The sequence below is a fragment of the Lutzomyia longipalpis genome, chromosome 4, assembly GCF_024334085.1.
Source record: "Lutzomyia longipalpis isolate SR_M1_2022 chromosome 4, ASM2433408v1".
Classification (NCBI taxonomy): Eukaryota; Metazoa; Arthropoda; class Insecta; order Diptera; family Psychodidae; genus Lutzomyia; species Lutzomyia longipalpis.
The window spans coordinates 4,666,944-4,680,908 of record NC_074710.1 but is presented as its reverse complement, the minus strand read 5'-3'; the positions used below and the strand labels follow the sequence as shown (position 1 = coordinate 4,680,908).

Sequence of the window (13,965 nt, the reverse complement as noted above, 5' to 3'; positions counted from 1 at the left end):
TAGCACATTTTAAGTCACATATTTGCGTAGTAGAACTGCTTTTTTGGCCTGTAGGCTGTCCAGCTTTTTGTTGGTCAAGCATACTCATCATTTGTAGGAAAACTTCAAAGATATTCTGTGTTAGGTGGATTATATCAAAAAGTACACAGTTGCGAGAAAACTCCACAGATAAAAAAACTCAATAGTTGGTTGAAAACTCCATAGTTAAAAAACTCAATATTGTGACGAATTTTGGCCCGTAGGCCTTCGTCCCTGTTGCCCCAAATGTCCTCATGAGAAAAAGAAGGTGGTTAGAGGTAAAATCTTCTTTAATTAGTCATCTAAAATCTCTTAGCGGCTACATGATTGGTGATACGTCTTTATGCATCCTTCTACACCGCGGGGGGGGGGGGGTTCTTGGCGTGTAGATTCCCTCTCTGGCTTCTCAGACCGCGCTTTGGTCCTCACTGGCGTCTGTTTTCGTCCTATCGTGGGATTTGGCGCGTTGATCACCTCCTGGGATTCTTAGGCACGTCAAATAGTCCTGTAGGGCTTCTTTAGGACATCCTCTCTCGAATGGGTAGCGTGCAGGACTCTTCCTGGGTTCATAAGGTCTCTCAATCGACCTTCTTCTACCTGGAGACGGCAGGAACAGTACATCTGCCTGGAGGCGGCAGGAATCTTTCTAACATCTGCCTGGGGGCGGCAGGAACTATTACCTCTGCCTGGAGACGGCAGGAATCCTCATTACATCTGCCTGGAGACGGCAGGAACTATTACATCTCCCTGGAGATGGCAGGAACACCCTCTACATCTGCCTGGGGGCGGCAGGAATACTACATCTGCCTGGAGACGGCAGGAACTCTCACCTCTGCCTGGAGACGGCAGGAACTCTCACCTCTGCCTGGAGACGGCAGGAACTCTCACCTCTGCCTGGAGACGGCAGGAATACTCACATCTGCCTGGAGACGGCAGGAATACTCACATCTGCCTGGGGACGGCAGGAACTATTCACATCTGCCTGGAGACGGCAGGAATTCTCACATCTGCCTGGAGACGGCAGGAAATCTCTCTTCTGTAGAGATTCTGACTTCGGCTTGGAGATGACATTCTATCAGCTTTGCTGGTCCACCTTGATGGGTCTTCGGCATGCGAGGGGGCAGGAATGATGTCTTCTGCCAGATGGTGTCATCTCCAATGGTCCACCTCCGATGAGAGTTGGAATTGAAGTGTCTCGATGAGCTTCACTCTCGCTCTTTTATAGTGTTTTCTGGTATGTTTGTGAGGTTAGGTTCACTTGGGTCATTTTGGCGCCTTTCATCCAACTGCGGCGAAATGACTTTTCATAATTTGGCGGTTATTTTAACGGACGCCACCGCGTGATAATTTTAGCTATTTCTTTAGCTTTTATTTCTTCTCAAAATCGTAACAATATTTATAAAAACTAAATAGTTAAAAAACTCAATATTTATAAAAACTCAATAGTTATAAGAACTCAATAGTTAAAAAACTCCATAGTTAAAAAACTCCATAGTTAAAAAACTCAATAGTTGGTTGAAAACTCCATAGTTATAGGAAATCCATAGTTAAAAAACTCAATAGTTATAAAAACTCCATAGTTAAGAAACTCCATAGTTAAAAAACTCAATAGTTATAAGAACTCCATAGTTATAAGAACTCCATAGTTAAAAAACTCCATAGTTAAAAAATTCAATAGTTATAAAAACTCAATAGTTAAAAAACTCCATAGTTAAAAAACTCAACAGTTGGTTGAAAACTCCATAGTTAAGAAACTCCATAGTTAAAAAACTCAATAGTTATAAGAACTCCATAGTTAAAAAACTCCATAGTTAAAAAACTCAATAGTTGTTTGAAAACTCCATAGTTATAGGAAGTCCATAGTTAAAAAACTCAATAGTTATAAAAACTCCATAGTTAAAAAACTCAATAGTTATAAGAACTCCATAGTTATAAAAACTCCATAGTTAAAAAACTCCATAGTTAAAAAATTCAATAGTTATAAAAACTCAATAGTTATAAAACCTCAATAGTTATAAAACTTCAATAGTTAAAAAACTCAATAGTTATAAAAACTCAATAGTTGGTTGAAAACTCAATAGTTAAAAAAACTCCATAGTTAAAAAACTCAACAGTTGGTTGAAAACTCCATAGTTAAAAAACTCAATAGTTAAAAAACTCCATAGTTATAAGAACTCCATAGTTATAAAAACTCAATAGTTGAAAAACTCCATAGTTAAAAAACTCAATAGTTGGTTGAAAACTCAATAGTTGCAAGAAAACTCCGCAGTAAAAAAAAAACTCAACAGTTCTTTCAGTTTATTTGTTAAGATTCGGTAGATTCGTCTATATTTTTGATGCACAAATATTACTTTTTAGGCAAAAAACTATAGCTTTTAAACATTTCGCGTATTATAGACGTACCTAAATATATTTGTTTGAAGTTTTTAAACTTGGTTTCAAATTTAGAACGATTTTTTAAGAAAAAGGGAGTCTCAAATCGTCGTAAAATTCGATTCCCTAAGTTCGGGTTCAAATTGTGCTTAATAGCACATTTTAAGTCACATATTTGCGTAGTAGAACTGCTTTTTTGGCCTGTAGGCCGTCCAGCTTTTTGTTGGTCAAGCATACTCATCATTTGTAGGAAATCTTCAAAGATATTCTGTGTTAGGTGGATTATATCAAAAAGTACACAGTTGCGAGAAAACTCCACAGATAAAAGAACTCAATAGTTGGTTGAAAACTCCATAGTTAAAAAACTCAATAGTTATAAAAACTCAATAGTTATAAAAAACTCAATAGTTGGTTGAAAACTCAATAGTTGGTTGAAAACTCCATAGTTAACACTCGGAGGACTTTACTGGTACTTGCTACCAATTCGATTTTTAAAATTGCCATAGAATAAAATCTATTGGACGTATCTCTATGAATTTAGCATCTATGTGTAGGGAATTTTATTTACTTTAAGATAGCAGAAAGAAAATCTCGAGAAAAGTCTTTTCTTTGGAAGATAATTGAGGTCAAAGTCAGAATCCAACGTGGAGGATCAAATTGGTAATAAGTACCAGTCAAAATCCCATACAGTTTTGCCATTGTTTTGAGGTTATGTTTCCCCATATTTCCCAAATAAAGTACTCTTGTTCACTTTTCCTCGGTGAAAATCATTAAATGTGGACTAATTTTATTGCCGGAAGTGACTAAAAAGTTACTTTAAGGATCAAAGTTTGTGATGATTTAGGCGCAATAATAAATTATGTAAAATTGTAGCTAAAAAAGTCGTTTGAATTGGCAATTTTGCATCGATTCGACGCAATTTTTTTTCAGTGACGATTTTCTCAATTAAATATTTAGTAATTAGGTGTAGGAATGCTTCAAAGAGATTGAGAATTAGTGAAACTTTCGATCCTTGTTCAATAAACTGATTAATAATTAATTATTGAGCATATTTTATCAGCTGGTACTTATTACCAATTTGATCCTCCGCGTTGTGCCAAATGTTGGGTCCTCCAAGTGTTAAAAAGCTCAATAGTTATAGGAAATCCATAGTTAAAAAACTCAATAGTTATAAAAACTCAATAGTTATAAAAACTCAACAGTTATAAAAACTCAATAGTTGGTTGAAAACTCCATAGTTATAAAAACTCAACAGTTCTTTCCCAACTATTGTCGAGTTTTCTCGCAACTGTGTACTTTTTGATATAATATACCTAACACAGAATATCTTTGAAGTTTTCCTACAAATGATGAGTATGCTTGACCAACAAAAAGCTGGACGGCCTACAGGCCAAAAAAGCAGTTCTACTACGCAAATATGTGACTTAAAATGTGCTATTCAAGTAGAAGAATTGAGAATTAATTGTCAAAAACGTTTAAGAATCATAAAAGCCCTTTCTTCCATTAAGTGGGGTGCTAATAGGTCACAACTTTTGAAGGTACATAGAGCCCTTATAGGTGGGAAGCTTGATTACGCAGCTCAGGTGTACGGTACGGCCGCTAATCAAACACTAAAGAGACTAAATGGGGTTTATAACACAGGAATTAGGCTATCAACAGGGGCATTTAAATCAACACCTATTATTAGCGTTTTGGCCGAAGCCGGATTTCCCAATCTAGAAAATAGGAGAAAATTTTTGAGTATTTCTTATCTATCAAAAATTAAGTCGATGCCAAATCATATGTTGCACAGTAAAGTAATTAATTTTAACTTTAGAAGTAATAAACGTTTAAAATCTTGGGTCGAAATAACAAATACAGCTTTGCAAGAAAACAAGATTCCAAAAAATAAAATTGTTAAAAAGTTTCCACTAGTTACACCACCATGGGTTTTCAATTTCGATAATATTAATCAACACATTAAATTAATTTGGGAAAATGGCGCAGGAACTAGAGTCGTTAAAGAAAAATTTGAAGAAACTATTAAAAGTCATGTTAATTGGAATGTAGTTTATACAGGATCTTGCAAAAATAAGAATTTAAATCGTTTTTCAATTTGGTCTGAAAGTTTAGGTATTAGCAAAAGAAAAAATTTCTCTAAATTTACACATAAAGTAACCGCGGATCTTAAATCAATACTAGATGCCTGTGATTGCTATAATCCAGGTCAAAGTCCAATTTTGATAGCGACTAGTTCCATTTCAGCTGTAGAATTTTTGTCTAATACTAAAATCACAAATTATTTTGCTTTAAGAATTCACGATAGTATAGCAGTATCTAAAGGTCAAATAAAAGTTATATGGGTGCCAGAGGAGATTCCAGGGATTAAGAGGGCGTTGTTCTTAGCAAGGGAAGAGATAAACGATCAAATTGAGTCCGATTTTAGCGTAGATTACCCTGATATGAAAGTTGCGATTAAAGGTATAATGAGGAAAAATAGGCAAAGAGATTGGAAAAATTTAGGTAGTAATGAAAATAAGTTGAGGTCGATTTTTGATGATTTGAATAATATTTCTATACCGAAAACAAATAGGTACAATAGCGTCGTAGTTACTAGACTCCGTACAGGACACACCTTGGTGACTCATTCCTTTCTTATGAGTAAAGAAAATCCACCTAATTGCACAATTTGTAACGTCCCACTTACAGTAGAACATTTCCTAGTAGTATGTCCATCATTTTCTATATCCAGAAGTAATTTAGGCATTGATAATTTTTCATTAAAAGATCTACTTGGTAATAATTTCGTTAATCTTAAAAAAGTCATTTTATTTATTAAAGAAAATAACATCAAAATTTAAATCGTTTTTCCATGTATCTTTTTTTTTTCTTCTTAATTTATTGTAAAATTAACAGTATTAATCTTAGTTTTAGATAGATGTAGTTAACTTTTTATTCAGTATGTGCGTGTAGTTTTTTTTTCTTTATTTTTTTTAGTCACACCACTGTACCTGAAATATGGCGTAAGCCGATTTAATAAATAATAATAATAATAATAATAAAATGTGCTATTAAGCACAATTTGAACCCGAACTTAGGGAATCGAATTTTACGACGATTTGAGACTCCCTTTTTCTTAAAAAATCGTTCTAAATTTGAAACCAAGTTTAAAAACTTCAAACAAATATATTTAGGTACGTCTATACGCGAAATGTTTAAAAGCTATAGTTTTTTGCCTAAAAAGTAATATTTGTGCATAAAAAATATAGACGAATCTACCGAATCTTAACAAATAAACCGAATATTGGCGAATCAATCGAATCTAGGCGAATAATCTGAATCTTGGCGAATCATCCGAATTTTTAGCGAATAATCCGAAGATTTTCATTCAGATAAACACCCCTTGGGGCAGGGGCATGGAGAGCTAAAAATCGTAAAAGAAAAATCGTTTTGAAGAATTTTGAATTAATGAACGATTAGCTAATTTTTAAAGTTTTCACAACCCACACTGCGCCTTCGGATCACACACATACAGAAGGCCCCTTTTGCTGGCCGCATACTGTTCGCAAGTGGCAAATTTGTCGATGCTCAAAATTCTACCTACCCTCCGAAGTCCGCATATGTCTAGGGTAAATCCCTTTCGTACCCAGGTAGCCTTCTCTGTCCGCAAGTGTCGTAAAATCAGCCAAGTCCGCAAGTGCGTTTTCCGCAAGTGCCGAGGAGCCATAAAAATGATATTGAATTAAAAGGGCTAAAGATTTATTTTTCTTCCCATTTAGTCATAGAAATATTTCAATCTTGAGAAAAAATCCCCAATGGGGTTTTGAAACTATTAAGAATTCACAATCTAAATATTTCTAAACGTTTATTTTTATTTTTAAATTGTTTGAGAATAAAATAAAAAAAATGTGGTTTAGTACACGAAGACGGCAAAACTGTGTGCAGCCAAACCGGTTTCAAATGTCCTAATTGCAATGAGACATTTCCCCAAGCACAGCACGTGTGCAAAGCGAGGGCTTTACATGCTGAAAAAGCATTAAAGAACGCTAAAGTGAGGCATAATGTATCGTACTCTCAGATTGTTAAAGGGCCACACGGATCGAAGAGAAGTCTTTTTGAGAGTGAAAATCCTTTTGAGGCTATCAGTGGGATGGAAGATGATATGTCTGACTCGGATTCTGATTTCCCTACGGTGGCGGAATCTCTTGACAATAAAGTCAAACGCAGAGTCAAGCGACCAAAGAGCGCATTTGATGTTACGCGATTGACTCAGAAGAAGTTTCATCGCAAGAAGGTAGCCGAACAGGAGGAGAGGTTAATGGAAGAGAAGGGGAAGGCGAAACAGATGAAGAGTCAGACTAGTAGGGCACGCATTAAGATTAAGAAAAAGTCCTCTGTAGAGTCCGAGCCGAAAGGCTGGAAGAAAGTTGTTTTGAAACTCTTGGCAGCTTTCGATGTAGAGAGTGATATTCTTGAGTTGTTAGAAGTTATTGTGTTTCCTATTGTAGAACGGTTTCTGCCCAAGTTGTTAGGCTCTTTCCTTCAGGAGGAGGAAGAGGAGGAAGAGGAAGATGCCTAGTGAAACAATAAATGTGGTTAAGTTACTCCAATGGAACTGCAATGGCGTCCGATCGAAAGTGCACGATTTGGCTGCGATTTGTGACGAACTTAATATAAGTGTTGTCGCTATTCAGGAAACGAAACTATCTAGTCTGTCTTTCAGATTGACCGGATACGACATAGTGCGCAAAGATAGGTCGCCAAGAGGCGGGGGTGTTTTGTTAGCCATTAAATCTAATATGTTTTATACACGTGTTGATCTTTCGGCGGATTTGGGCGGCGACTGCGTGTGCGTAGATCTCTCGGTAAACGGAACCGTGTTCCGTTTATTCTCAGTGTATTCCACTAATAACCATAGATTGAGTGAACGTGATTTTAATAGGCTTTTACCTTCTAATTTTGATGGTAGGGTGATCATTATGGGAGATTTTAATGCACATGGTAGTCTTTGGGGCTCTGAGTCGACTGACGCAAACGGTAGAATAATTGAGGAATGGGTGGAAAGGTCCAATCTAATTGTACTTAATGATGGCAGATTTACGAGAGTAGCTTGTCCTCCTTGTTCACCTAGCATCCTTGATCTAACCATGGTATCACAAGCTTTAGCGATTGACTGTGTATGGGACACATATGATAACACACTGGGCAGTGATCATTTTCCCATTGTGCTGACTATTTCTTGCAATAGAGATAATGCAGCTAATTCTACTGCTCCGATTGATCCATTCCAAAGAATCGATTATTCATACATTGACTGGAGAAAGTTTAACACCAGTTTTGAGAATCAGCTAATGGAAATTGAGTCACTGCCTGATAGTGTGGATAAATATGAGAAGTTCATTGATGCTGTACTTGCAGCTGTGAACGTAGCAGGAATTCCCATGCTCAGACGTGAAAATAAACAAAATAAGCCATGGTTTGATCAGGAGTGTCGTAGGTTTTGGAATTTGAGGCGCTCTGCTTTCCAAAGATTTCAAAGGTACGGTGATCGAGCATCTTTTCTTGCCTATACAAGGATTGATTCCCTTACTAAACGCACTATGAAACGGAAGAAAATTGGTTTGTGGAGAGATCGTTGTTCGTCCTTTTCAAGCTCCACAGCCCTGTCAGAAATGTGGAATTTGGCTAGGTCGTTCAGAGGTTTATCAAAACAAAATCAAAGTGTGTTTAGGGACGAATGGGCAGAACAGTTTGCCGATAGATTAGCGCCACCATTTGTAGCAAAGCCACAAAACTTCTTTGTACCCAATGAACATGGTGTCGATAACCATCAGTTGACTGGCCAGTTTAGTTTTGAGGAGATTGAGTTTGGCATTAAATCACTCAGGAACAAAGCTCCAGGTACGGATAATATTCGTGCAATATTCCTGAAGAAGCTTCCTAGAAGAGGTATCGAAGCCTTGCTCGGTCTTCTTAATTACTTCTGGAAATCATGCACGATTCCGGAGAAGTGGCAGGAGGCTAAAGTTATTGCTATTCCAAAACCAAATAAAGATAGAACTAACCCCAAGAACTTCCGCCCTATCAGCCTTTTGTCAGTGGTGCGTAAATTGTACGAAAAAATGATTCTGTGCAGGCTTCAGTTATGGCTGACTGATAGCAATATTCTTCCTAACTCGCAGTTCGGGTTTTGTAGGAGTAGAGGTACACAGAATTGTATTGCCGCACTACATACAAAGGTGCAAGTAGCATTTGAAAACCAAAATGCTGTGGGGTGTGTATTCTTGGACGTTGCTTCTGCGTACGACACGGTTCTTATAGATGTGTTGTGCTTAAGTTTGAGGGTTTTGGGATTGCCAGGCGGAGTTGTGGCTGCAATTTACAGTCTCATGGAGTGCAGGGAGATGATGGTCGTTAACAATTCTCAGATAGTTGCCAAAAGAGTGGGTCGATTGGGCCTTCCTCAGGGGTCGGTGTTGTCCCCTACCTTGTATAATCTCTATGTCCATGATATTGAGCGCTATGTTCCACGTAACTGCTTCATTCTGCAGTATGCTGATGACGTAGTGATCGGAATTGAAAGTGCGAATGCTGAAGTAATTGGGAGCGAACTGACTGCTGCTTGTAGGAATTTGAATACGTTTTATGACAGTTTAGGACTTAGTGTTTCAAAGGAAAAATCTGAGGTTTTAGTGTTCTCTAAAACGCATCGGGAAGTTGTGGTGCAAGTGGAAATGGATAACACTGTACTACCTCAGACAAACACGTTTAGGTACTTAGGCGTCATTTTTGATCGCAAATGCCTTTTCGCGGCTCATTGTCGTGATGTAGTTGCGCGAAGTTCCTTACGTCTCAATTTCCTTAGAGCTGTTGCTGGCTTGAGTTGGGGTGCACACCCTAAACTTATGCTTATTATTTTTAAAACTGTCGTTCGCCCTATTCTTGAGTACGGTTGCTTTGCATTTGGTGGAATGGCTGCGTCCCATTTGATTAAATTAGAGAGAGTTCAATGGAAGGCGCTACGATGTTGCCTTGGGTTGATGCAAAGCACACACACAATGTCAGTGGAGGTCCTGTCAGGCATCATGCCTCTGCAAATCAGGTTTGATTTGCTCATTGAACGTTTACTTGCGAGAGCAAGGTTCGTTCAGGAGGAGCTTTGGCAGGACATTCGTGTACTTGTGTCGAGGCGCCCAGCTAATCGCATTGCTGTGTACGCCCGCAGAATGGACGGCCTCATTGCACTTAGTAGAGAGTCTGAAGAAGAATTGTCGCTGGTCATACATAGGCAAAGTGTGAAAGATTGGCAAAAAGAGTGGGACAGTGACGATTTAGGAAGGTTTTGTTTCTCAATTCTGCCGAAAGTACAGGAGACTCCGTGGTTTTCAAAGTTGCGTTTGCTCAGTCGCAGAGAGATTGTGGTCATCAGCCGAATAATGAGCAATCATTATAGGCTGAATGCGCATCTTTCGAGGATTAATGTTGTGGCTCAGTCGTTGTGTGAGGTATGCCCTGCATACAAGGATGTAGACCATGTCTTGTTCTTCTGTAGTGTTGCCTGTGTCGGTCGAGATGATTTGTTACTGAAATGTGGTGGTTCTGTGTGTTCTAGAGATATTTGTGCGGTATCTCTCGAACAACGTTCGGTTGTTGCGTTGCGTGCAATTGATTGTTTTGTCCATGTTAATGAAGTCAAAATTTAGTAAAGTCCCTCTTTTAGGCCTCGTCGTTATTTGTTTATTTCCCTATGTTTCTGTGTTTTTTTTTTTTTTTCTGCTAGTGCACTTGGGGTAATGCACTAGCGGGCTAAGTAGCCATTGCGGCAATGCCTCGGTCCGAAATCAGCTCTACGAGCTGAGGACCTGAGGGGTGGAGGTGGGTAAAAAAAAAAAAAATAAAAAAAAAAGATTTAGAAAAATTTCCCTAAAATAAATCCAATATTTTTTTTAAAAGATTAAAAAATTAACACGTTGTGGAGCAAAGAAATTGTTTATTACGCGATGTGTAGTAAATTTGTTAGTTCTAATGATAATAGATTACCCAGCTGACCCATAGTACGGCTAAGTTTTTAAATTACATTACCTACTTATTTTATGAAATTATGTAGTTTTTTACATAATACAAATTTTTATTATTTTTTAAAATAAAAATTCTTACATAATTAAGTTTTTTGTGTTCCATTTAAAAGTTAAGGGTTGAATATGAGAAACAGTTAAATTTTGACAGTTAAATTTTATTTTTTTTTTAATATGACAAAATCGATCCTTTATAAAGGTTTCGGGAACAGATTTTTCTTTTTATACCACGTCAAAAGATGAAGAAGCTGACAATTCTTTTCTTAAAATTCTTTTCATAAAATACCAAAATTTTATGATATACCTACGAATTATTCGTTTTTAAAACAGAAAATAAGATTTAATTATGGAATTTTCTACGCATTCACCATATTCCATAGAAAAAAATTGAAAAATTCCGACAGTTCATTTACAAAACCTTTTAAATTAATTTAAAATTCATTAAAAATAATTTTTCACTGAAGGTTTTGAGGCGTCAAACAAGCCGTAATAGGTTAATTACGTGATCATAATCAATGAACAATTTAAAGCCCTGAAGAAGCTCCCAATGTGATTCGAAAACTCAACTAAAAATTCATTATAATAACAAAATCAAGATGAAATTTAAAAAATATATTTTTTTCTACAAATTTTTAAGCAGTCAAATGAACTTTTCAGGAAATTTTTTTTAATGAATTTTAACAGGTTGCTGCATAATGAATCACATCGTCTGCAAATTTTCACAGCCTTACCGGTTAGTTTTTTTTCCTTCCAGCTTTTTCTCTCGAAGTCGCACTTGAAGCCTGTCTTCCGTCATGGCAGAGAAACAATTCTTCAAATACACAGAGGAACAATGGCTTCAACAAAAAGGAAGTTATGAGTTCCCGAGAAGTCCCATGCAGTCTATATGGTGTACCTTCCTTCTCTGAAAACATCCCCAAAAAAATTAACTTTGCGACTCTCACAACAATGAATCCTTTTGTCTCTCTCATAAGGAAAATGAAAGAAACACCCACACAGTTCTCATATACTTAATTTATTTTCATTTACTTGTCACTCCGCAACATTGGTTTCTTTTATTTTTTTATTCTTTCTTAAACACTACATTGGCCTCAGTTTGACCATCCTCCAACAAATAAAGCTAAACTCAAAGGGTTTTGACAAATAATTAGAAGTTCTTTACATTAATTTTATGGGGTAAGAATATTTTTAAAAATACTGTACATTTGAAGTAGAAAACAACGTCTATATTCCTGGTTTCGCTACACACTAGTATAGATGGCTCATCCCCATAAAAGAGGTATTTACATAGAGGGTGGTTTATGGGGGTGTGAGTCTGGGTGAAAATTAAACATATAACACAAAGGTTTTTCATAATAATATTAATTAAGAAAGTTATGTATCCTAACTACGTGCTATTAAATACACTTGAACGAATCTAGGGGGGTAGATACACGCCCTAGGATGAAAATTTAGGAGCTACGCGTGCTCTGTCCAGTCTGCTGGTGCGGGGCTTAGCATCCCCTTGGAGTGTGTGAAAATGCTCTGCTGCCTGCTTAGTAGATTACAGGAACAGGCCTCCTGAGGGTGTCAACGATGTCCATGGGGGATGTTGTGGTGCCGGGGCTCGAGCTTGGTGACGTGGAGCTAACTGATGATGTGTAGGCATTGGTGGCGGAGTGAGCTGCATACAGGGCAGGTGCTGCTGAAATTCCCGTGTAGATGCCCGAATAGAAGGAGCCGAGACTCGTAGCGGGCATCTGGGGTGCTTTTTGGGCCTCCAAGACGGTGGGTTGAGCTGTTGCTTGACTCTGATGGAACTTACTGAGGGTGAGTGGGTCAAAGCCTCCAAAGTATGGCACAGGGTAGGTGGAATGATCCAATGGGCTGGGAGCAAAGTATGGTGGTAGCTGATGGAAGGGATTGTAAGCAGAACCTAGGGGTGTCTTGCCAGGTGCCTGCATGGAAAGGGGTAAGTTTGATGCTCCATTCGTTGCAAGGGGATTCTTCGGCTTTCGGCGGGGTCTGTACTTGTAGTCTGGGTGCTCCTTCATATGTTGCGCCCGTAGGCGTTTAGCCTCATCAATAAAGGGGCGTTTTTCAGCTTCATTAAGGAGCTTCCACTCAGCCCCCAAGCGCTTTGAGATCTCCGAATTGTGCATCTTCGGGTTATCCTTGGCAATTTGACGCCTCTTCATACGCGACCACACCATAAAGGCATTCATGGGGCGCTTAATGTGCCCATCCTGGCCTGGGGATGTTGTCACATTGCCCTGAGATGGAGCACTTGATTGGCTAACTGATGTCTGAATTTGCTGCTGCCCGACGGTGAGGCTGGCCGATGTGGGTGGAAAGCTCAAACGTGGCTTCATATCCGTCGGACTGTGGTTTGATGTTGGTGCAAAGTCACCCGGTGTTGGCATGTCCAAGCCCATTGATAGTGGAAATCCATAGTGAGGGTGGGTAAGGGTCGTCATAACTTTCACTTTAAATCTTTCCGTTAATCACTTAATCACAAATCTTCAATTTTTCTTCAACATCCACTTCTTAGGAGCACTAATGCAGAGTTCAGATCATAAATCTTAAAGTCTTAAAAAATTTCTTAAACTTCTTTAAGAATTTTGGTCCATGCACTTTCTCCTGGGTGGTTGTCTCAAATCTCAGTCACAGAACACACAATACCCGCAATCTGGAGGGATGTTGGATGATTGAGGTCGATTGTTATGGCGTGAATGGGTCTTGTCTCTGCAACAGTTTCAACCAAACTGAACGATCGCACGCACAACAGTCGATGGTATTGTTCTTCGTCAACTTTTCTCTCCTTCTCTTTTAGTCTCTGTTCGGAATTCTTTTTGGGCGGTTCTTGATCCATGCTCCGCCTCTATGTAGCTCGCTGTTGTACAGGCAACTCGCATCATGTCGTGTTCAGTTGGCCATTTCGCTGCTTAATCGATTTTTCAGCTCCTTTCTACCGCACCCCTTCGTTGATTGGGGGGTTTGAAGTTAAAATTGGAGCACCCCCCAATGGAAACTATATATGTACAGTACATATATAGCTTCTATTCTTGAACTTATTGGGAACATTGATTTTAAAAGGAGAGTTTTTAAACTCCCCGCATGACCTGCAATCCTCACAGTCTTTGCACCATAAAATCATTTATTTTATGCAGCTGCAAACCCAAACCCTTATTGCTCTCAGCTTTTAAGAATAACCCATGAAAAATTCTATTGAATTTCGAGAATTTCCTACAATCCTTGATCTTGTTTTGCTAAATTTCTTTTCGGCTATTTATTTCTTTATTTTATTTTTCCATTTTATCTAAATAATAAAACAATTAAGTAACACACCTATGTAAACACTTCACCTATAAAAGCAAAAACATTGTAATTATGCTAATATAATTTTCTTAATTATGTATTTATTTTTTCATAGAAATTTTCAGGGACTCCCCAAGGTAGGAATTTTTGGGACCATGTGAGCATCTCTTTGTACCATGCCGACAAGGATTTTCAAACCAAAATTGAGGACCTTTCTTCACCC

At 38.0% G+C, this 13,965-nt stretch overlaps 2 protein-coding genes across 3 annotated transcripts in view; both read right to left on the bottom strand.

The window, feature by feature from the left end:
* LOC129795542 (histidine-rich glycoprotein-like) overlaps positions 1-13,965 on the bottom strand; it is a 446,033-nt gene that overhangs the window by 323,464 nt on the left and 108,604 nt on the right. The gene's annotated exons all lie outside the window — the stretch shown is intronic.
* LOC129795661 (SOX domain-containing protein dichaete) lies at positions 11,451-13,169 on the bottom strand. The gene has a single exon (XM_055837121.1). The coding sequence runs from the start codon at positions 12,899-12,901 to the stop codon at positions 11,981-11,983; it is 921 nt and encodes a 306-aa protein (XP_055693096.1). The 5' UTR covers positions 12,902-13,169; the 3' UTR covers positions 11,451-11,980.

Coding starts and splice junctions, on each gene's coding strand:
- LOC129795661 (XM_055837121.1), bottom strand. CDS start 12,901: ATGACGACCCTTACCCACCCTCACTATGGATTTCCACTATCAATGGGC.